Source organism: Carlito syrichta, unplaced genomic scaffold (genome assembly GCF_000164805.1).
Source record: "Carlito syrichta isolate Samal-C Ts95f unplaced genomic scaffold, Tarsius_syrichta-2.0.1 Scaffold311830, whole genome shotgun sequence".
Classification (NCBI taxonomy): Eukaryota; Metazoa; Chordata; class Mammalia; order Primates; family Tarsiidae; genus Carlito; species Carlito syrichta.
Window position 1 is genome coordinate 740,809 of NW_007255926.1, and position 21,513 is coordinate 762,321.

Genomic DNA, 21,513 nt, shown 5'->3' on the forward strand with positions numbered 1-21,513 from the left:
AGCATTCCTACATATTTACTACATAAGAAAGCATTCCTACATAGCAGCTGAGTACTGGGTGAGTGGGGGGTGGGAAGAGTATTAGTCACAAACAATTGTCAAAAAGAAAAGCAAGAACGCACAGATTTTTGCTTTTTCATTTTTTTTTAAGTTGAGGGTTTCTGTCACTCGGCTCGAATGCTCACAGCAGCCCTGACCTCTTGGACTCAAGCAATCCTTCTGCCTCAGCCTCCAGAGTAGCTAGGACTACAGGTGTGCACCACCATGCCCGGTTAATTCGTTTGTTTTTTTGTAGAGACTAGGTCTGGTTTGACTCCTGGGCTAGTTTCAGACTCCTGGGGCTCAAGCGATCCTCCAGCCTCAGTCTCCCGAAGTGCTGGAATTACAGGTGTGAGCCACCATGCCCGGCCAGCTTTTCTTTTTCTAAAACACACACTGAGTGCAAAACTTCTATCAAGAGGATACTCTGAAATGTGTGGGCTGTAGAAGACGATGTATTCACATTTCAAATAATGCTTTTAAAAGCATAGTCACAAATATCCAAAACAGAACTTACCCTGTAAAATAATCCTCACATTTTTTCATGAGATGATCCCTTGGCTACTTGAGGATGCATCCTGCAAGTCTGGTCTTCATCCTGACACACACAAACGACAGAACGTGCCTGGGCTAATGTTAATATAGGCCCCTCAAATATAATAAAAACGATGCCCCCTGACATTGTGCCAGGGGCCCTGGCATACTTTCGGTATCTCTCCTAAAAATCAAATTGATATTGGAAGCATTCACTTTCTGAGGTCAGAGGTGGTCATCTTTCCTGCACGTGGAGCCTGGGACGGAAGACAGTGTGGTCCAGGCAGGGCTCGCTGCTTCCTTCTTCTTGAGGCGTTATTTCCCCATGCCCTGACTCAAGTTATCCAGCACCCAAAATACACTGTTTCTGATTAAATTACTTTTGCCCTAAATTAATCTTATTTATGTATGAAAAATTACTGACTTGGGCTCACTTCCAAAATGAAGTAGTTGGATGCCAGCATACTTTGACATTTCAGCACATTATACATAAGCCACAAACTGTTTATTTCTGCAATTCATGATTAACATAAAATGCTGCTTTCCATGCACTTTTTTTTTCCTTAAAGGAAGTTTTCAGTTGGGAATTCTTATTAGTGGATGATGTGTTTCCCTACCATTACCCTTAATTTCATGGTGCTAATATATAATTCAGAAAAACCTTTTGTGAGGGTATAGGTTGGCAACCTGGTCTGTACTCTGGATTTTATGATGGCATACAAAATGATAACATATGAATCAATAACACTAACTCCAAGTGCTACTGAATAGGTGTTTTACTGTGGCCTCTCCTTCACGTCCCTGGGTTAATTATCTAATGAGGTACACAGGAAAAGTAAATGTAGAGCTGGCATCCGAACCAGGCTTCGCATAGGTGAATGGCTAAATCACCAAGGACAAGAGAGTTTTCTTGCAACTAAGGCCCTTCTTAACAGTGGGATACTGCAGAGTTTGCTCGCCCAAACAATCACTTCTAGTTTAACTGAAACCACCATTCCCTTTAGTGTGATACTGATGAGGAATAAAAGAAAGGGCCTAAGGTTTTGCAGGGTCTGAGTGATGTTTACAGTGAGTCATTTTCTGTTGGGTGGAGTTTGAATTGTTTTGTTTTGTTTTGAAAGTACACAAAATACACTAAATTAAAATGTGAGTACCAGAAAATATGGATTCCAGTTTTCAGAGCTGCATGTAGTACTTCTTCACAGAACTACAGTGTGCCAGGCATCATAACTGAGACATAACTGGGGGAGGGTGTTTCATGACCATAGTGTCTGTACTAAAGGGTATGCCAGATTCCAGGGTCCTGGGAATAGCTTATGTGCTGGGACCTCCCCCCAAAACCTCAGTGGTCTTGGGAAATCCAAAGCAGGTCAATATACTACCCTGAACCTAGGCTGACCCCAGAGGGTTTATCAATCTGCAAATAACCTTAGGAGTCTTCTTGTCCTTCTGAGCTTGATTACTCCAAATCCGTCCAGCAAATCATGTCTCAGTTCTCATGAAAAGGGACAGAAGGTACGTTTCCAACACTACCGAAAAAGGTATGTCTATACCAAAGGATGTAGCTCTCACTAGCACACCAGCAGACAGAACAGCAAAGAGCAGTGGACAGTTTCAAGGACACCAGAAGAGATAATACCCTTTGAGATTCCATATTGTATTGTGGCTCCATTTGGAACAAAGAGTTCTGGGCAGGCAAAGTCCTTGAAAAATGATGTTGAAGGGGCAGGGAGTGTGGAAGACTTATGCTTCTGCAAAGTAGCTAAACAAAGAAAAAATAAAAACATTCCATTTCTATGTGGATAATTTACTATTTAACTGAACATTTGGAATATTATAAAACTAATTCATTAATCATGTATGTGTCCCTGAAAGTATCACTGATCCAACCTTACAAAGTATTTTAATTTTATTGGCTTTCCAAAGGCCCACGTTCTCTATAGTGATAAACTTCCCATCTTCCTCACAACCAATAATTAAGACTGGTTCATGAATTTGGACTCACATATACTTTGTCTAATTTCCTTTTATGTCTCTGTACCCCCTATGACTCCCCCCAAAAACCCCCAAATCAGACTGTATTAACTGATTCACTGTAAAGTCACAGCTAGATTCCAAATCTGACAAAAATTCCAATTCATGAGACACCTATAGCACTTTATCTATATTTGTACACTTTATTTAAAAACAAATAATACACTTTGAGCCACCAAAAATGGATATCTTAGTTAGCTTATTCCATACCCTGAATTTACAAAAGAAACTTCTTGCACCACAAAAATTAGCATTTGGATTAATTTACATGAATTGATATTATAACTAAAATTTAAAATACCTGAAGATCAAACAATCTGGCCCAGGGCTCACCAGAGGGGGACTGGGTGTGGAGAGAAAGTTATTTAGGAATCTGAACTGATGACACCCTGAGGTCAACGCTAGTAAACTGAAGTTGAGAAGACAAAATAAGCAGTAGATTTTAATATTACAAAGAAGTGGTTCCTCCTAAAAACAGGTATTAGATCATACAGTTGGGGTGGTGGTAGGAGATACCTCTTAATCTAGACGGGTGGGAAAAAAGTGTGTGGGAGGGGGGTTGCATTTGTTTTCTCATAAGAGGCAAATTTCAGCCAAACAATGAGGAGAAAGGAGGGAGGGTGTTATATGGTAGACTGAAGACTTTCGGATTGCTGATAATACCAGATTTAGCAGCTCTCAACAACTCAATTAAAATTCCATTCTCTGAGACATTTTCAGAGAGGAGCTAACACACAACCAGGGGAAAAAAAACATTCTACATTAACAAGGCACTCACTGGTTCACAGCCTGTTAAAAACCCAGGCAGACATTAGAGTTAATCTAAATTAAAATCAACTTTCTAATTTGCATCAGAGGGATGACAAGCATGTGATCCCAGTTAAATCAAATCTAAAGCTTGCCTAGCTAAGACCCCAAAAATTCTGACCCCTAAGCACCACTTCAGGAATACTGTTAGAATAAATGCGTGGGATCTAGGGATTGGTATTTGGCCTAACATTTGCTTTTTTTTTTTAACATTTAAAAACCAAAACCAAAACAAAGACGAATGTAAAAGATCTGTTAAATACTTTGTCAACCCAGCATCCCTTACAGTGACACAGAGAACCAGCTAGATGATGGATATGGCCAATTAAGAAGTTTTTAGTGGCAAAAGTAAAAATTATTCAAATTATTTACCAATGACCTGTCCTCTGTTTTCAGACACAGATATGTTAGTTTTCTGGAAGTTCTCCTAAAACGAGTTTTAGGAGTTGATACATTTCACAAAAATATACATATTTTTGTCAGCTATTACTTTTGTACAACCTGAATCCCAGTGTCAAACACTTAAAGTACTGCAATTATATAAACAACTAGACAAGTAACATAATAATGGAGGCAACTTCTAAGTAAATAAAACGAATGCTTATATACTTAATAGTCTTGAAAGAGTTTTCAAAGAATAAAGTAAGCTGAATAAAATTATACTGAGAACTCTTTTTCATGTAAATTCAGTAATAATTTGGCTCTTGATTGAAAACATCACATAGACATACACCAACCAGAGATTAACTGTCTCCATTCACTAATAACATTGATGGCTAATTTTAAGCAGTGCTTTCAAAAGAAAACCAAAATTAATTCTAAGCCTTTCAATCTGATTTGTGATATCTCAACACAACATAACTTAAATGACAAAGCCTGAGAAAAGCACCAACATAGATTTTTGAATTGCATCCAAACATTATTTTAGATGTCATAAAGATTTCCTTTAGTTAAAATGGCAGCAATGACAAAGAGGTAGATATGAGAGATGTCATTTAAATACTTTAAGACTATTCTTAGGTGGAATTTTAACTAGTTAAGGTTTAATCTAAAAATAATTTTTACTAGTTGAATCTTTACCACATAAGATTTCATGACATGCTCTTGTGTAAGGGGGAAATAGATGAAGTACTATAAAAGCGAGCCTTTAAAAAATTACATTTACGTAGTCAAATCCCAGATTCTATAATTTTGGTGAACCAACAACTTCTCCTTCTACCTGAACATGACTATAAAGAATAGCTACTTTTTCTCAACTGAAATTTCTAGGAATTCACATTCAAAATTCTTGGAAATATACATGGTGCTCAGAAGAGCCCACAGACAGCGCATGAAATGTCCCCTGAAGTCCTAGAAGTTGAGCAAATACATTAAAAAGACATTGATGGTCACAAATCAGGACCTTCACAGATTGGTAAACACACACACCCATGCATGAGCAAACACACACACACATACATACTCTCTCTCACTGCCCCCCCTCCCACCCCTACCCCAAACTCAATCTTCATCCTCACTGTAAGGCTGCATTTGTATTTTTTTTAAAGGCACCTCTCATTTTCTAGCTATTGCCTTCTTGATGATATCTGTTTTGTCAAAAAGCCTGAATGTCCAATGGAAATAGTTCAGTACTGAGAATGGAATATTTTTTCAATTCACATTTGAATAGCCAGGTTTTCTTACATTCAAATTTTAATAAACTAGAATGACAGTCTTTAAAACAAGCATGCTAGCCTATAATGAATATAGTATATACAGTAATTTAAACATTTAGAACTATATATTATACTGCAAAAGCAAACAGCACAACACTCGTCATACTCATCATTATCTGCTGTGTACACTACCTCCAAAAATGAAAATACAAAACAGTAAAATGCACCTATGGTTTTTATATATATATATATATATATATAGTCTATATATATTATATATATTCCTACAATATATATAATATATATTTATAAAATATACATACATTTTAGACACTTTCAAATAAATCTTCATCATTAAAGAAATTTATAGCAAGAATACTGAAGGAATGAAAGATAAACAAAAATTTCTCATAAAGCTCATTATCAGAGATGCAGCTCAATGTCCCCCTTTTTAGTCATAACTAAAATGATTATAAAAGCTAAATACTTTGCATAACTAAGTATCTGTTTAATGGCAAAAATTGCTAAACTTGTTCAATAGAAAAATACGGAAGGTCATTATACCACTTATGTTAATTATCTGTCTATGGTCTGAGTAGCCAGTGAACTCCCGATGCCACCAGCTGAGTTTGGGAAGGGTGCTGCAAGCTCCGAGCGGTTCACCCCTAGCATATGAAAATAAGGCAGGACCCATACTTCCTGCGGATTTTCATACTATGTATTCCAAAGCATTTCACCAAAATATTTACACATAAGCACTATGAAAGTGTTTCAATTTTGTGAATTTTTAAAAAATTGTCAATAGGCTGTGGGAAAAGTCAGACACGTCTATGCTACTATCTGGTTGGAAGACAGCTTTGGCTCACTTCTGGGTTAAAATCATACAGTGGTAGTGAAGAGGAAATCTCTGCACAAAGTCTCCAATGGCACAGCACTGGCTTTCCATGGAACCTTCAATAGTTCCATCATTTGCACCAAAGTCTACACAGCTCATGGTTGTTTTCCAGTCACAAATAGAAAAAATTCAACCATGAAGCATCAAATGAGCAGGGGAAGAGAGTGTCTTGATTTTTAGAATTTCAGTGGCACTAGTAATGCAGGTACTGAAGATCTTGGAGGATAATTATAGCAATAGCTGGTACAACAATAGCTTTGTGGTCATCGATCATAGATCTACCAACTAAGGGACCCTGACTGGAACTATCCAGTATCCTATCCTACAAAAGTTAGGTTAGAAACACGCTTTCTTCACTCTGTGAAGAACCGAAAGAAATTTACTGAACACAATGTGGAATTCTGCATCTACATGGAAATACAAACATTCACCTGGTAGCTCGTGTCTAGGTCAATTCATATGATTACACAAAGAAATTTCTTAAGCCTGCTTGTTAACCAAAGCACAAAGATGAAATGAAAAAGGTAGTTGTGTTAAGATACTACAGCATATCTGTATGACAATCAGGCAAATTTAGCATAGGTCCTTCTTTAGTTTTGAAGAAATTTTGCCTGTACACTGCAGAATTCTAGAAACAGACAAAAATATTGTCAATTCTTATCCACATCACCACCAGAATACTTCAAGTACATATCATCAGAAGTATCATTGCTATGACAATGGAATATGTGGAGATAGGAATGTAGGAATTTTTTAATGGGTTAAAATATTTATGAATATAATTTTTTAAAGACTAGTATATGTACATTTGGGTGAAAAGTTGGACATAAATAATTTCTAATTTCTAGACTGGTCCCTCTAAGAAACAAGAAACAAGAAAAAGAGTATGAAGAGAGGCATGACACCTATAGCAATGAGATCTGTGTGACACGGGACTAGGTCCAAATAGTGGGGTTGTGGGAATCCCAAAAGCTGACTACTTGTGGATGGGTCACAGGTAAGGTGGGCTTGGGGAGGCCTGGCCTTTTAAGAATGGTTTCCCCCAAAACAATACTTATTTACCACCCATTAGAACACGTGTATCTCAATTAAACAACAGGGAAGGGATAGGGAGAGAGAAAGAGAGAATCTTTTATCCAATACTGGGCACTGAACTCTTCCATAGAGATTTCCAGGAGGTTCTCCTTGGAGATATTAACAGAAGAATTCTGGGGTACAAACATTTATTTTTATTAGTACTTCTGCAAAAGCAGCTGCCTGAGGTTAACCATACCCTTTGGACTGTTAAAACAACAATTATGTACTATATTTTGGTAGGTGTCAGATAATATGAATTTGAGAGAAAGAAGAAAGAGCAGAGATCATCTCTGAAGCCTGGTTATGTGGGTGTTGACAAATGAGGACTAGCAAATAACTTCCATCTTTCCAGTCACCGAAAAGTAAGAGTTCATCAATATGAAATAATCACTCTGGTACTATCAATATCACATGAATAAAGTGAATTTTAAAATAGAAATTATTATAGAAATATGCCCTGTTTAGTTTTAAAAATAAACAGAATTTCAAACCTGAATAAGTTAAATCCTTTAATAAAAGCAGACTCTATCATCTATTCTTCATAATGTGGGTACTTGACAGCTAAATTTTAGAATGGTACCAAATCTATTTTCAAAAATGTAATACAATATAGAAATCTGCTTGCAAACTAAGTATTTGTTTAGCATTTCTGAATAATAATATATTTAACATGTTATTGCATTTTTTTCTTCCTCTAATAGGTAAAATGCCTTGCCAGGTGCTTTATGTAGACAGCAGAAAAGAGCTAAATTAAAAACTCATTTTAACACTGCCTGGTCATTACACACAAAGGGGTTAATATGACAGATAAGATAAAGGTTATAGTTTTGACTACTTAATATGTTTAACAAGATTTCTTGGGGAGAACTAGGTCTAAGTTTCCGCTCTTCCTCTATTCATTCCCAGCTCTCAAGCTTTTTAATGATCCATTGCAGCATGCCCTACTTACTCAATAGGGACAAGCTAGACCTGTATTCGCTCAGGCCTGCCTAGCGAATAAGAACCACCTCAGAAATAAATGCACCTATGTGGGGGAAAATTTGAAACAGTTTCAGGCTCACAGATTCAGCTGAGCTTGCAGCAACCTGAACAAACCTTAGTTTTAGAAAACAGTATACGAATTGCAAAACTACTTTAACAAATGTTCTCTGTGCTCCTTCAGCAGAACAAAAGGGCATGATGAGTTGACTCTGACCCGTCCTCGATATCTCTTTTGTGCAGTTGATCACTTATAAAGAGCTAGAAGGTGAAGATGACGCATTGTGTCATACAAAGACTTTAGCCAGTGCATCCGCTCCAGCACTGGCTATATAGCATTTGGATGGGTGGAAAGCTACATCATGAATTGATTCTTCGAACTTTTTTCGATGAGCTGTGAACTCTTGGATACATGTCTTACTTTCTAGATTCCATAAACGTATTGAACAGTCATGACCTATAACAAAAGAAAGGAAATTGAAAGAAAAAATTACATAAACATGAAATTGATAAGGACAAATAAACAATCCATAGTGGATGTACTTACTGCCGGACATCAAATAAAGGCCATTAGGATCAACTGCTAAACTTGTAACGGCTTCCAGATGGGCTACCATCGAGTGGATCAGTTTGCCTTTGGAAAAAGAGATTGGTACTCTTTACTAATGATTTTCCTCATCTTGAATATACCAGCTACCATGTTACACTGGTTTCTGCAGTTCTCCCTCTCTAGGTACTTACATCAACAGCTTTTTCCGTCAGCTAAAGCAACACATTTCTCCCTCCACCTCTAATCATGGTAATGATAAAGAACAAAAAAAGCTTGGATTTTAGATCATACATTTGTCTTTTAAACCACAATATGGAAGTCAGCAATTTCTACACAGACACCTCCTTAAGCCATGTTCATTACTTAGAAAGTAGACATTATTAATCACCTAGTCTGCTTCTTTTAGCTACAGGCAAATTATATGAGCTGTGAAACACAGGGCTCACATTCACAGAGAGAAAAGAATGAGATGAAGACAAAAGAACAGAAAGAAAACACGGCCACAATGTTAGTGGAAACAACAGATAGAAAGGAATTTGAAATATGAAATGACTCATCACTAGCAGCTAAGCAGAGTCAGCAAAAGTCAACCTAGTAACACAGAAGATATTTAGGTAAACATGACTGCTGATACAGGGCACTTTCCTCCCAGCACACCCTTCATGCATTTTCTTTAGATTGCAGAAGAGGAATCCAATAAAAACTGTGAAAGTCTACATGCCCCAATTTAAAACAATCAGGTCCAAATAGTTCAGATTATAACTCAGAAATGATTAGTCCATGTAAAAATGACCCAGGGACTTTCCTTCCATCTGCAGTGCTGAATAAGGCTATCTGATAACTGAATAACTGAGTATTGAATAAGGCAATCCATAATTGAACTATTTTAAACAAAATGTAATGATCATATGCCTTTGCTTCCAAAGTTTCTAACTTTACTCCAATATATTGCAATAATTCATAGCAACAGATAATTTTCATCTTGTCCCTAGTGATAATCTTGGCTCTAGAGCCTAATATAGCATCTACTCACTATTAAATAAACCAAAGTGATTCTAAATGGTATAATGAAGACAAGACTAGCAGATTTGGGTAGAATAAACAGAAACTGAGCCAGGAGAATATTTGGCTTTCAGTGTCTATTCCCTGACTACAAAGTCACCACTAGACACCAAAATTAGCCCCCTTGTAGTAGGGTTTGTTTGTTTGTTTTGTCTTGGCTTTAACACAATCAATTCTTAATAAATTCTTACCTGTATTGTTATCATAGAATTTGATGTGCCTGTCTTCATGAGCAGTGATGCTGATGGGAAGAGTGGGATGACTGATGACTCTATTTATCTGACAAGAAGAGTTGGCTGCTGAAAAAACAAAAAGCAACACATAATCATCACAGATACTACTTTTGCACACAAAGGAGAACCGAATAACCACCAGAGACTGACAAAGTAAATAGTGTGACTTTAATTTGTTTTTAGTTTATTTATTCTGCAATTGTTTCCAGAATTTCACCATTAGGAAATTAAATAACTGATAAATCTGGAGGTATCTATGATTCCTAATTTCCTGCCATCTGTGGGTGCCACCTAAGCCCTCACCTGGAGTCACTGACATTTCTCCTTCTACAATATTTTTCTACTTTAAAATATCCACCATCACATACATGGAGATAACTCCCAAACTTAAATCCCAGCTCTTTTTACTCCTTATCACAGTTATCATCTAAAGACAAATATGACAAGAGCTTCTTAATGCTTAAAACATTTTTTCACTCTTCCTCGTCATAATATGGAATCTTAAAATAGTCAGCATCTTAATAGTATTTTTTGTGTACTATTTAACAGTTTTCAAACAAATTTCAATTATACACACAATGAGACAGGCAGGCCACAAATTAAGTCCATATCACAGTGAATGTACCACGGTCCAGAAAAGTCGTGACTCCCCCCAAATCAGATAACAAAACCAGACCCTAGCCTAATTTCTAACTCTATCCGGATGAAATGGCTCATGCAAAGCAGACAAGTACCAAAACTGGTCCCTAAACAATCACAAGTTCCTCCTAAAAGCCTTTTATCCAAAGGAAATCAATAATTAAGAACTTTAGTGATTTTTTTTTTTTTTTTTTGAGTTGGAGTCTCACTCTGTCGCCCAGATTGGAGTGCAGTGGCCGCTCCTGGCCACCGCAGCCTCGACCTGCTGGGCTCCGGCGATCCTTCCACCTCAGCCTTCTGAGTAGCCAGAATTACAGGCATGCGCTACCACGCCCGGCTCATTTTTTGATTTATTGTAGAGATGAGGTCTCGCCAAGTTGCCCAGGTGGGTCTCGAACCTGCAGGCTCAGACAATCCACTCACCTCAGCCTCCCAAAGGCATGGGATTATAGGCTGAGCCACAGAGCCCGGCTAACTTTAGTGATTTTTAAGATACTTTTTGTAAGAAAAAAAGAAAAATCTACATAAAAATACTAAGATATGTCAATGTTTTGAAAAAGTATATCATAGTCAAGGGAGAGAAAGAGATGTCCTAATAAAATACATTATTGGAAAAGCTGGCAAAATGTGAATATGAACAGAAAGTTAGACAATGGTATTGTGCCAAAATGTTAAATTTCCTGATTTTGATCATTGTGACACACTATGTCAGAGAACGTCCTTGTTTTTAGGAATTACATGCTAAAGGATTTAGGAAATTAGGGGTATGAGGTTTCTCATGTGGTTCAGAATTTAAAATTATACACATATATGGAGAGCAAGATAGCAATTATACACATATATAGAGAATGGCCGGGCACAGTGGCTCACACCTATAATCCGAGAACTTTGGAAGGCCGAGGTGAGACGACTGCCTGAGCTCACAGGTTCAAGCCCAGCCCAGGCAAACTGGTGAGACCTCATCTCTACAATAAATCAAAAAATTTCCGGGCATGGTGGCACGTGCCTGTAGTTCCAGTTACTTGGAAGGCTGAGGCAGAAGATCACCTGAGTCCAGCAGGTCAAGGCTGCGGTGGTCGTGAGCAGCGTGCCACTGCACTCCTGCCTGGGCTACAGAGTGAGACTCTGACTCCAAAAACAAAAACAAAAACAAAAACAAAAAAACCCTGCTGAGAATGAGTAAAGCGTAGCCAGGAATTCTTATACTATTTTTGTACCTTTTCCTCAAGTTTAAGATTATTTCAAAATAAAGAGTACTTTTTTTTTTTAGTTGGAGTCTCACTCTGTCGCCCAGGCTGGAGGGCAGAGGCACACACGCAGCCACCCCAGTGTTGACGTGCTGAGCTCAGGTGATCCCTCCACCCCAGTCTTCCAAGTAGCTGAAACTACAGGCGTGCGCTACCACGCCCAATCAATGTTTTATTTATTGTAGAGACGAAGTCTCGCCAAGTTGTCCAGGCTGGTCTTGAACCTGTGGACTCAGACAATCCACTCGCCTCGGCCTCCCAAAGTGCTGGGATTACAGGCTAAGCCACTGATCCCAGCCAAGTTATTTTTAAAATCCCAGAATAGTTATTATCCATTTACATTCACACAATAGAAAATATAGCTAAAAATAGTCTAATCTTATTGGATTTTCATATGATTGCTAGAAATATGACATTTTAAAAACCGAAGACAGTCTTTTTTCCAATGCTAGCGGCAGGTGATTAACTAGACCATTATTTATGTATAGAAGAAAAACGGCACTTGACCATGTGAAATTTTTGCTCAGTTATACTTGATTTAAACAACCCTAAACACAAGGTGCTTAGTTTCAAAATTCAGACTACAGACTTTTTCCTCCACATATAACATACCACTGAACAACACCCCCTGGGCCGGACCCGGTGGCTCAGCCTGTAATCCTAGCACTTTGGGAGGCAGAGGCGAGTGGATTGCCTGAGCCCGCAGTTTGAGACCAGCCTGGGCAACTTGGCGAGACCTCGTCTCTACAATAAAATAAAAAATAGCCGGGCGTGGTAGCGCATGTCTGTAGTTCTGGCTACCTGGAAGGCTGAGGTGGAAGGATCACTGGAGCCCAGGAGGTCAATGCTGGGGTGGCTGTGAGCATGCATGCCACTGCACTCCAGCCTGGGCAAAGCAGTGAGACTCCAACTCAAAAAAAAAAAGAAAAGAAAAAAAGAAAGAAAGAAAAACACCCTCTATAAAGTCTGCCAAGGAAAAAGAAAACAAAAAAGAGTAAGTGAAAAATCCTTTATAGTCTAAAAGGGAAGTTTCAGAAAATAGCTTCAATTACTTTGAGAGCCAGAAAATGAATATGACAGAAATCAACCAAATCATGAAAGCAGGCAAAAGAAAGTTCTTATTTGGTAATACTTTGAAGGAAGTTTCTTCTCCTGATAGTAAATCAGAGAAGTAGGAAAAATGCAAAGAACATTAGAAATAACCTAAAGGCCTAGCAGCAACAGTCTAACAATGAATCCAAAACAATCCTCCAAATATTCATATTCAGCTTGTGACGTATCTGATTCAACTACCTTTGGCTTTATCACAGTCATTAGCGAGAAGGGTGATTTATTCTTATTCTAACAATAGACATCCTTCATCATTTTAAACTCTATATGAAATTCACTTTCGCTTGGAAGCATGTTTTGTCTGAACTTTAATTTTTGAAAAAAATCTGCTAAATTCCAGAGAAGAAAAATATAATCAAAATAGAAGCAGCAAAGGGGGTAGTACACAGTAGAAAATGTAATACAAGACTAATTTGTTCACTATATTCAATCTAAAAATAATAAAATTGATAATTTAGGAAATTCAGGACACATTACAACTCAAAATGATTATTGCTTGTTCCAGTGATGTTGCCTTTGTTAAAAACATTCTTGGCAGTCTTCTAAAAATGTTTCCAGTATCAAGCAAAGAGTCATATTACTTTACGGTTACATCTCTTGGAGAGAAAAAAAATGTGACTGCCAAGTTCTCTTTATCCATTTATCCACCAGACTTCCTAACTCAATACCTGTCACTCAGGACATTTAAAGAATTCACTACAATCTCTAAAGGTAATTCCAAAAATGTTCACATTCCTCTTAAAATCACATTTTAAAAAATTTTACTACTGTAGCTTTGGATCATATATTTAAATGTGATTTTTAAAAATTTTCTCAGTCTAAAACTTGTATTTCTTGGCAAAAAAAATTTCTTTTTTCAATTCTATAATCTCAATTTTTATTTTCTTCTCTGTTATATCCAAATAGCTCAAGGTTCAATTTGTGCTTATTTCCCCAAACAAATCTCACAGTATATCAGAAGAAAACAAAGAATAACAGATTAAGAAGGGAAAATAAAACAGTAATAGAACAAAAAAATTTTTCGAGGAGGAGGAGTACACATATGTATGCATATGCAATTACATGTTCACATACATGCATACAAACACGTAATCATTTTTGTGCAAGTTCTCAGATTAAAGTAACAGAATATGTGTACATATTTTCTTTATCAACTACAACCTAAACTGTGATTATGACCAAGGACAGCAAGCAGTGAAGTAAAAAGCAAAAAAATGAAAAGCAACAGCAACAACCACAACAACAAAAAAACAACTAGAAAGATTCTATAATATCTTCTCTATAACCTGAAAAAGTATTTATTTCCTACATGCAATAAGAAGCTTCAGGTTTGTGACTGTGAAAATCACAGTGTGATCTATATTCTAATCAATACTGAGCTGTATCAAATTATATTATTACAATTTTAAAAATGAAATTATAAGAAATGAAAAACATTTTATTTTCTATGCCAAATAATACATTGCTTTCTTCAAACAGAATTGAAAATCATTTCATACAAAATTAAACTTAACTCAGCTTTAGAATAGCTAAAATGTTATTTTCAGTAGTATAGTCATAAATGTGCAAACTTAACACAAATTTTAAAAATCAATTGTAAATCATTATATCCTTTTAAGTAACTGTGTTCCAAGATTTAGGAGACAGGACACTTTATAATGCCAAGTATTTTTTATAGTTGACTCTAGCAGTTACAATTTTGATTAAGTTAAAAAAAAATTGGTCCATGCTATTTAAAACTGGTATACATACTTGTATCTACATTGGATTCTAAAGTGAGGATGCGCTGTTGTGTTTCCATGTTAAAGATGCTTGTATATCCTTTGCTGAATGATGCTACCATATGGCTCGGGTCACTGCTCACTAGATCCACAGAGGCAGGGATTCCCAATTCTAAAAGTTAGAATAAAATCAAAGAGAATGGCAATTAAAGCACACACTTGACAATGTGCTTAAAATACAGCAACACAAATAATGGCATGATTACCTTAAAAGTAGACAAGACTTGACAAAAGCATAAGAAGTAGCTCATAATCACTCAATGGAGATGATTTCTTTCTTTCATGTTTAGTACAACCTAGTTCATTTACTATCCTTACCTGTTCAGCACACCTGTTACTCAGCTAATATATCCATGGAATCCAAACTTTTATTCAGAAAACAATTGGAAAACATGTTTGAATTACAAGTTTTGCTGCCTCCACCTCCACCTGGGGCTTAGGGTGGCACAGTGGTAACCCTTCACAGAAAAACCCACCTTGTATAAGAAATTTTAACTCAGCCGGGCTCGGTGGCTCAGCCTGTAATCCCGCGCCTTTGGGAGGCTGAGGTGAGCGGATTGCCTGAGCCCGCGGGTTCAAGACCCGCCTGGGCAGCGAGACCTCATCTCCACAATAAATCAAAAAATCAGCCGGGCGTGGTAGCGCATGCCTGTAATTCCGGCTACTCGGAAGGCTGAGGCGGAAGGATCGCCGGAGCCCAGCAGGTCGAGGCTGCGGTGGCCGGGAGCGGCCACTGCACTCCAGTCTGGGCGACAGAGTGAGACTCCAACTCAAAAAAAAAAAAAAAAGAAATTTTAACTCATCAAAAATACATCATGGCCAGGCTTGGTGGCTCAGCCTGTAATCCCAGCACTTTGGAAGGCTGAGGTGAGTGGATTGCCTGAGCCCGCGGGTTCGAGACCTGCCTGGACAACTTGGCGAGACCTCATCTCTACAATAAATCAAAAATTAGCTGGGTGTGGGAGTACGCGCCTGTAGTTCCAGCTACTTGGAAGGCTGAGGCAGGAGGATTGCTGGAGCCCAGCTGGTCGAGGCTGCAGCGGCCAGCAGCGGCCACTGCACTCCAGTCTGGGTGACAGAGTGAGTGAGACTCCAACTCAAAATAAATAAATAAATAAATAAAAAATAAAAAGTAAAATTTCAAGTTGTTATTTATTGTTGTAATGAAAATATCAACTGAAGACAACGCGTCAAAGCCTAGAAACAAGTTATAATAACTCAAGAATAAAGAAGGTATTTTTATTTACCATCTAGAATAGGTTAAAACTTAGTTTATCTATAAACAGAGAAAATAGAATGAGATGCATAAAATGAATACAATAATCTGAGTTTTTTTCGTTTGGCTCAAAATTTAACTAGAGCAAGCTAACAGCTCAAACAAGTGTACCGCAGAAGGTATACAAATGGTCAAGAAGCGAACAAAAAAAGTCTTCAACATAATTAGCCATCAAAGAAGTGCAAACAAACTATAACGAAATATTGCTACATTCCCTGAATAGTTCAAGTTAACTAAGTGACAACACCACATGCTGGTAAGGACGAAGAGTAACTAGAACTCTCATGCGTCACTGTTGATGGTGCAAAATGGCACAACCACACAATCTTTAAAAGAAGTTTGGTGACTTCACATAAAGTAAAATAAATACCCACTCAAACCGCAGCAGTTCTACTTCTAAGTCTCTACACACCTATGATGAAAGTATGTGAATGTTCATGGCATCTTGGCTCACAACAGAAAAAACCAGAAACAACTCAAATGTCCATCAGGAGATAAATGAACAGATACACTATGAAAATGAAAGATTATTAAATAAAAGAAATAAATTGACACAACAACATAAATGAATTGCAGAAACATTATAGTAAGAGTAAAAAGTCAGGTATAGAAGAATACATGCTATATTGTTGCATTTATATGAAGTTTTAGAATAGACAAAACTAAACTAGGAAGAAAGAAATCATCACAGTGGGTACCTCTGGTTGGGAATGAGGAGAGGAGACTGACTCAGAAGAACATGATGAAGGAGAGCGTCTATGTCATAACAGGTGTGAACGCATTTATCAGACTTGCTGAAATGCAGCCTTAAGATCTTCATTAACCAAAAATAAATTATATCTCAATTTAAAAAATTTAAAATCTGTGTGTCCTTTCACCAAATACTATGCTTTTAAAAATGACATTATGTTGGAAATTCAAACAAATATACTTTTACTGCTTCAAAAACTTTCAAGTTAAACCCAAAGAGTTCACAGAATCATTTATTTATTTGCTTTTTTTTCAGAAAAAGATTCTGTAGAAGATTCAAGAAAATAATTTTTGAAGTACATACCTTGATTATCATTAAACACACTCAGTGCTGGAGCAACCTCTGTGGTGTTCCACAAACGCAGAGTGCCATCTGCTGAGCAGGACAACAAACGCTGGTGTGCTGCACTGTAGGCCAAGCCCCAGACTGCATCCGTGTGGCCTAGCAGAGGGCCTCGCACAACAGAAGGATCTACACAAAGCAGCAGAAATGCAAAATCAGGAGGAAAAAATCATCAAGGTACTCAGATTTCAGAGAAAGTAAAAGATATAAACAGAAGCATCAGTTAACAGTATAAAATGTAATTCTTAGCTTCTATTATTCTTCTGAAATGCTGCAGCAAATAAAAACAGGCTTGGAAATACACAAATGTAGAATTTAAAATTTAAAAATTAAAATTAAAAAGCACATATTTTCCTCCTTAAAACAATCAGGTATTTCCTTCCACCGTCCTTTTGTTTTTCTATTTGTCTAGATATCTTAGAAGCATGTTAATACAAATCATTTGAATTTAATCTACCTTCGGAGAAACCACAACTCACAGCTCCCTGAGGAAGTGAACAGAGCACTCCCCTGCTCCTCTAAAGTACTTCAGTACTCTGGCTATACCTCCTGTCCACTTGTCCTACTGTACTATGAATGGGTTATTCCAGAAAGCATGACATTCACAATGGACAAGAACTGACACCTACAGGAATCCCCAAATTCTCAATCAGCAGTACTGAGCTGTGGGTGATGTGTATTAGGGGAAAGGGGATGAAAGTGGGGAGGGTCACTTAGCACAGTCTCATGATAAAAGTCAAATTGGGAACTTTATTAATTCTCGCAATGATGCTATGAAGTGGTACTTTCAGGATGACTCACAGATGTTAAGTCTGGAAATGCCAATGGTATTATGTCTTATATCCTCTCTCAGACATACCACAAAATACTTACTGAAGATACACTATGTGTCAGGGCACTATGCTTGATGATAGAGTCAAACAGATGATTAAGACAATACTCAATACTATCCCTGTCCTCAATAGACAATGTTGAAAGTAAAATAACAGTGGTGTCTGTTAACACAGTGAATAAATGGTATGAGTGAAAACTTGGAGAGAGAGACACCTAGAATGTTCAGATGTCACCAATCGGAGAAGAGACAGTATAGCTGGCAAAGAGGCAGCATCTACAAAACCTCAGAAGAAAAAAATAATGTGATATGTATGTGTGAGGAAATATGTAAGCAATTTCATGTTACTGGAGTGTGGAGTTTGAGGCAGGAAGTGGATGGGTTGAGGGCAGCCAGCTTATGGGTGATTTCTGTTACATATTAAGAAATTTGCAAATTATCCTGAAAGCAACAGGCAACCACTGAAGGGCTTCCCAGGAGCAGTAAGGTCAAGTAGGTATTTAATAAGGGACCTTGGTAGTAGCATAGAAAACAGACTAGACAGAAACAAGACAAAGGCAAGGGGACTGTTTCAGCGATAAAGACCTAATAAGCAAGGGGCATTGATAACAGGGTCAGAGCTGAAGAAGTAAACTCAAGAAAGTCATTATTAAAAAACTAGGTAATTAAGTAAGGAAAGTATGATCAACAGGAATCTCAGGTTTCTAGTGTGGGTGATTCTGGCAGTGCTACCAACTAAAAAGGAATATACAAGAGAAGAAGCACAGAGCATGCTAGGGTTCACAGGTAATGAAACAGTGCCATGGCAATCTGAAGTTTCAAGAAGAGATTTAAGAGTCAAAAGCATGTAAAACCAAAGAAGTACATTCAATCTCCCAAGGAATGTTTGTAAAGAAAGAGTTAAGGTCTGGGCCTTGATAAAAGCCAATATTTAAGGCAAGAAAAACAAAAGAAATTCATGTAGGATAGGAAATAGAAACGGTCACAAAGTGGCTCAAAAAGCCAACAGGATGGACAGATTTCAAAAAGGATGGCAGCCGGTGTGGTGGCTCAAGCCTATAATCTCAAGCACTTTGGGAGGCTGAGGCAAGAGGACTGCCTGAGCTCAGGGGTTTAAGACCAACCTGGGCAACTTGGTGAGACCTCATCTCTACAATAAACCAATAAATTAGCCAGGCAAGGTAGCGCACGCCTGTAGTTCCAGCTACTTGGAAGGCTGAGGCGGAACAATCGCTTGAGCCCAGCAATTCAAGGCTGTGGTGGCCGTGAGCGTGCCACTGAACCCCAGCCTGGGTGACAAAGTCAGACTCCAACTCAAAAAAAAAAAAAAAAGGATGGTGATGTTAACAGTCTCAGATGCAGCCACTATCTAGTAAAATAAAGACTGTACAATACTCTTGGATCAAGAAGTTTGTCATTGATGATCCTGTTAGACTTAAATGATGTAGCCAGAAGTCAGAGTGCTGAAGGGTGATACACAAAAAAAGGACATGGAAACTGTAACTGGTGATTATTTTCTAGACAACACCATCAAAGAAATAGATAATGAGGAAGAGGGAGAGACTACACAGAAGCCAGGGAGGAAAATGGGGTCAAGAAATGACTTCCCCAGCCCAGGAAAGGAGATACCTGAATTTACTTATATGCTGAGAGGATGGAGAGAAAAAACAGTGGGTGAGGCTTGATGAAGATGAGAGAGAGCAACAGAGCAAGGGTGAGAGATTAGAATGTGGTCCAGAGGTGGAGGGGAGCAGGGAGAGAGAGCAGGAGAGAGAGGGAGGAGAAAGGAGGGAGAAGGAGAGAGGGAGCAGGGAGAGGGAGAAGAAGGGAGGGGGAGAGAAAGAGAGAGGAAGAGGGAGGGAGGGAGAGGGACAGAGGGCAAAAAGGAGAGAAGGAGAGAGAGGTGAAAGCACGCTTCCAGAAGAAATGAAAAAGAATAGCCGAAATGGGAAGGACTGGCCTGGGACAGACAAAGGACAGGTGACCCTCCAGGAGAGAGGTAAAGGAAGGAAAGGCACTGAACAGACACACTTATAACAGAATTGGGGGAGAGGGAGAGGTTACCTTTTATGAAATATTTGTTTAATGCTTATTAAACAAATGTTGAGGAAAGATTTTGCTTATTGAATTTCTTATCTTAGGTTTGGTGTAAAATTAATCTAAAGTGATTAATATTAAAAAATGCTTTTATGACAAATATGACACTTCAAACCATTCTAGAACTTCAGAAAAAACTAAAATAGCCAATTCCTAAACAGGGTCTACAAGGAAATTTATAGGATTATCTACCAAAAGATTATAATATAGATTTATGACTTATGGTACTATTTCCAAGACTAAAGAGTATTTCTTAAATTTTGAGGCCTCTGAAATATTTTGGTGTCTGGAAGGCTGAGGCAAAAGGATCACCTGAGTCCAGCAGGTCGACACCAGAGTGGCCATGAGCATGCCACTGCACTCCAGCATGGCCAACAGAGTGAGACTCTAACTCAATTAAAAAAAAAAACCAGAAATATCATGGTGTCATATACTTTAAAAGTTATTAGCTTCTGGGCTGGGCACAGTGACTCACGCTTGTAATCCCAGCACTTTAGGAGGCCAAGGTGGGAGTATTGCTTGAGTACAGGAATTTGCAACCAGCCTGGGTAACATAGTGAGATTTCACCTCTACAAAAAAAAAAAAAAAAAATTAGCTAGGCATGGTGGCATACACTGGTACTCCCAACTACTCAGGAGGCTGAGGCAGAATGATCACTTCAGCCCAGTAGTTCAAGGCTGCACTGAGCCGTGATCATATTACTCCAGCCTGGGTGACAGAGTGAGATGACAACTCAAAAAAATAAAGTTATCAGCTTCTACATCCCTCCAATAATTTGTAACAATGTATCAAGAACTCTACAGATGCCTAAAATGAAGAAAGCAGTTGTCAGTCAAGCTAGTATGTCCAATCAATAAGACTTTAGGGAAATGGGAACTGTCTTCTCAAATACAGTATGTTATTCTTTTTCTTTTAGCATTATATATCCAATTGAGTCCTAAATACAGAAGTCTTGTTTGACAAAACAAAGATGTGGTTCTCTTTTACTTGTTTTCAAAAATACCTCATCTTAATCTTATATATACTATGACAAAACATGTACAAAGAACACACTTGCTTCTGGCAATCTTCGGGGCGTCACATACCGTAGGAGTCATAGGGGTCGACATTGGGATTAGTGGTGTTCCAGCCCTGGATCAGGCCATCAGTCCCCCCGCTGTAACACTGCTCCCCATTGCTGCTCATCACCACACAAAGCACTGGACCTCTGGAAGAGTAAAGAAAATCAGCTGCTTTTCTCAAAACTCAATGACTTGTTAAAAAGAAGAATATTTATTCAAATGGCTTCCTATTTTTCTGGTTTTTTACAAGAAATAAAAGTGCAGGTGCTATCAAAGCACTGCTTATCTTTCTTCCTCTGCTAAAACTGCGGTTGGTAAGCCGGGCTCGGTGGCTCAGCCTGTAATACCACGCTTTGGGAGGCTGAGGTGAGTGGATTGCCTGAGTCTGCGGGTTCGAGATCCACCTGGGCAACTTGGCAAGACCTCATCTCTACAATAAATCATAAAATTAGCTGGCGTGGTAGCGCACGCCTGTAGTTCCAGCTACTTGGAAGGCTGAGGCAGAAGGATCG

At 38.1% G+C, this 21,513-nt stretch overlaps 1 protein-coding gene across 3 annotated transcripts in view; it reads right to left on the reverse strand.

The window, feature by feature from the left end:
- Positions 1-2,726: 2,726 nt before the first annotated feature.
- Positions 2,727-21,513, reverse strand: part of STRN (striatin) — a 69,507-nt gene continuing 50,720 nt past the window's right edge. For 2 of the 3 annotated variants that reach the window (XM_021718102.1, XM_008069131.1), the window contains 6 exons: positions 21,026-21,147; positions 16,972-17,139; positions 14,613-14,753; positions 9,823-9,930; positions 8,567-8,653; positions 2,727-8,476 (listed from right to left, as the gene is read on the reverse strand). In XM_021718102.1, coding sequence (XP_021573777.1) covers positions 8,307-8,476; positions 8,567-8,653; positions 9,823-9,930; positions 14,613-14,753; positions 16,972-17,139; positions 21,026-21,147 — 796 coding nt within the window. In that variant the 3' untranslated portion in view covers positions 2,727-8,306. The remainder of the gene's footprint in view (positions 8,477-8,566; positions 8,654-9,822; positions 9,931-14,612; positions 14,754-16,971; positions 17,140-21,025; positions 21,148-21,513) is intronic. The other variant, XM_021718101.1, reaches the window with a different exon arrangement.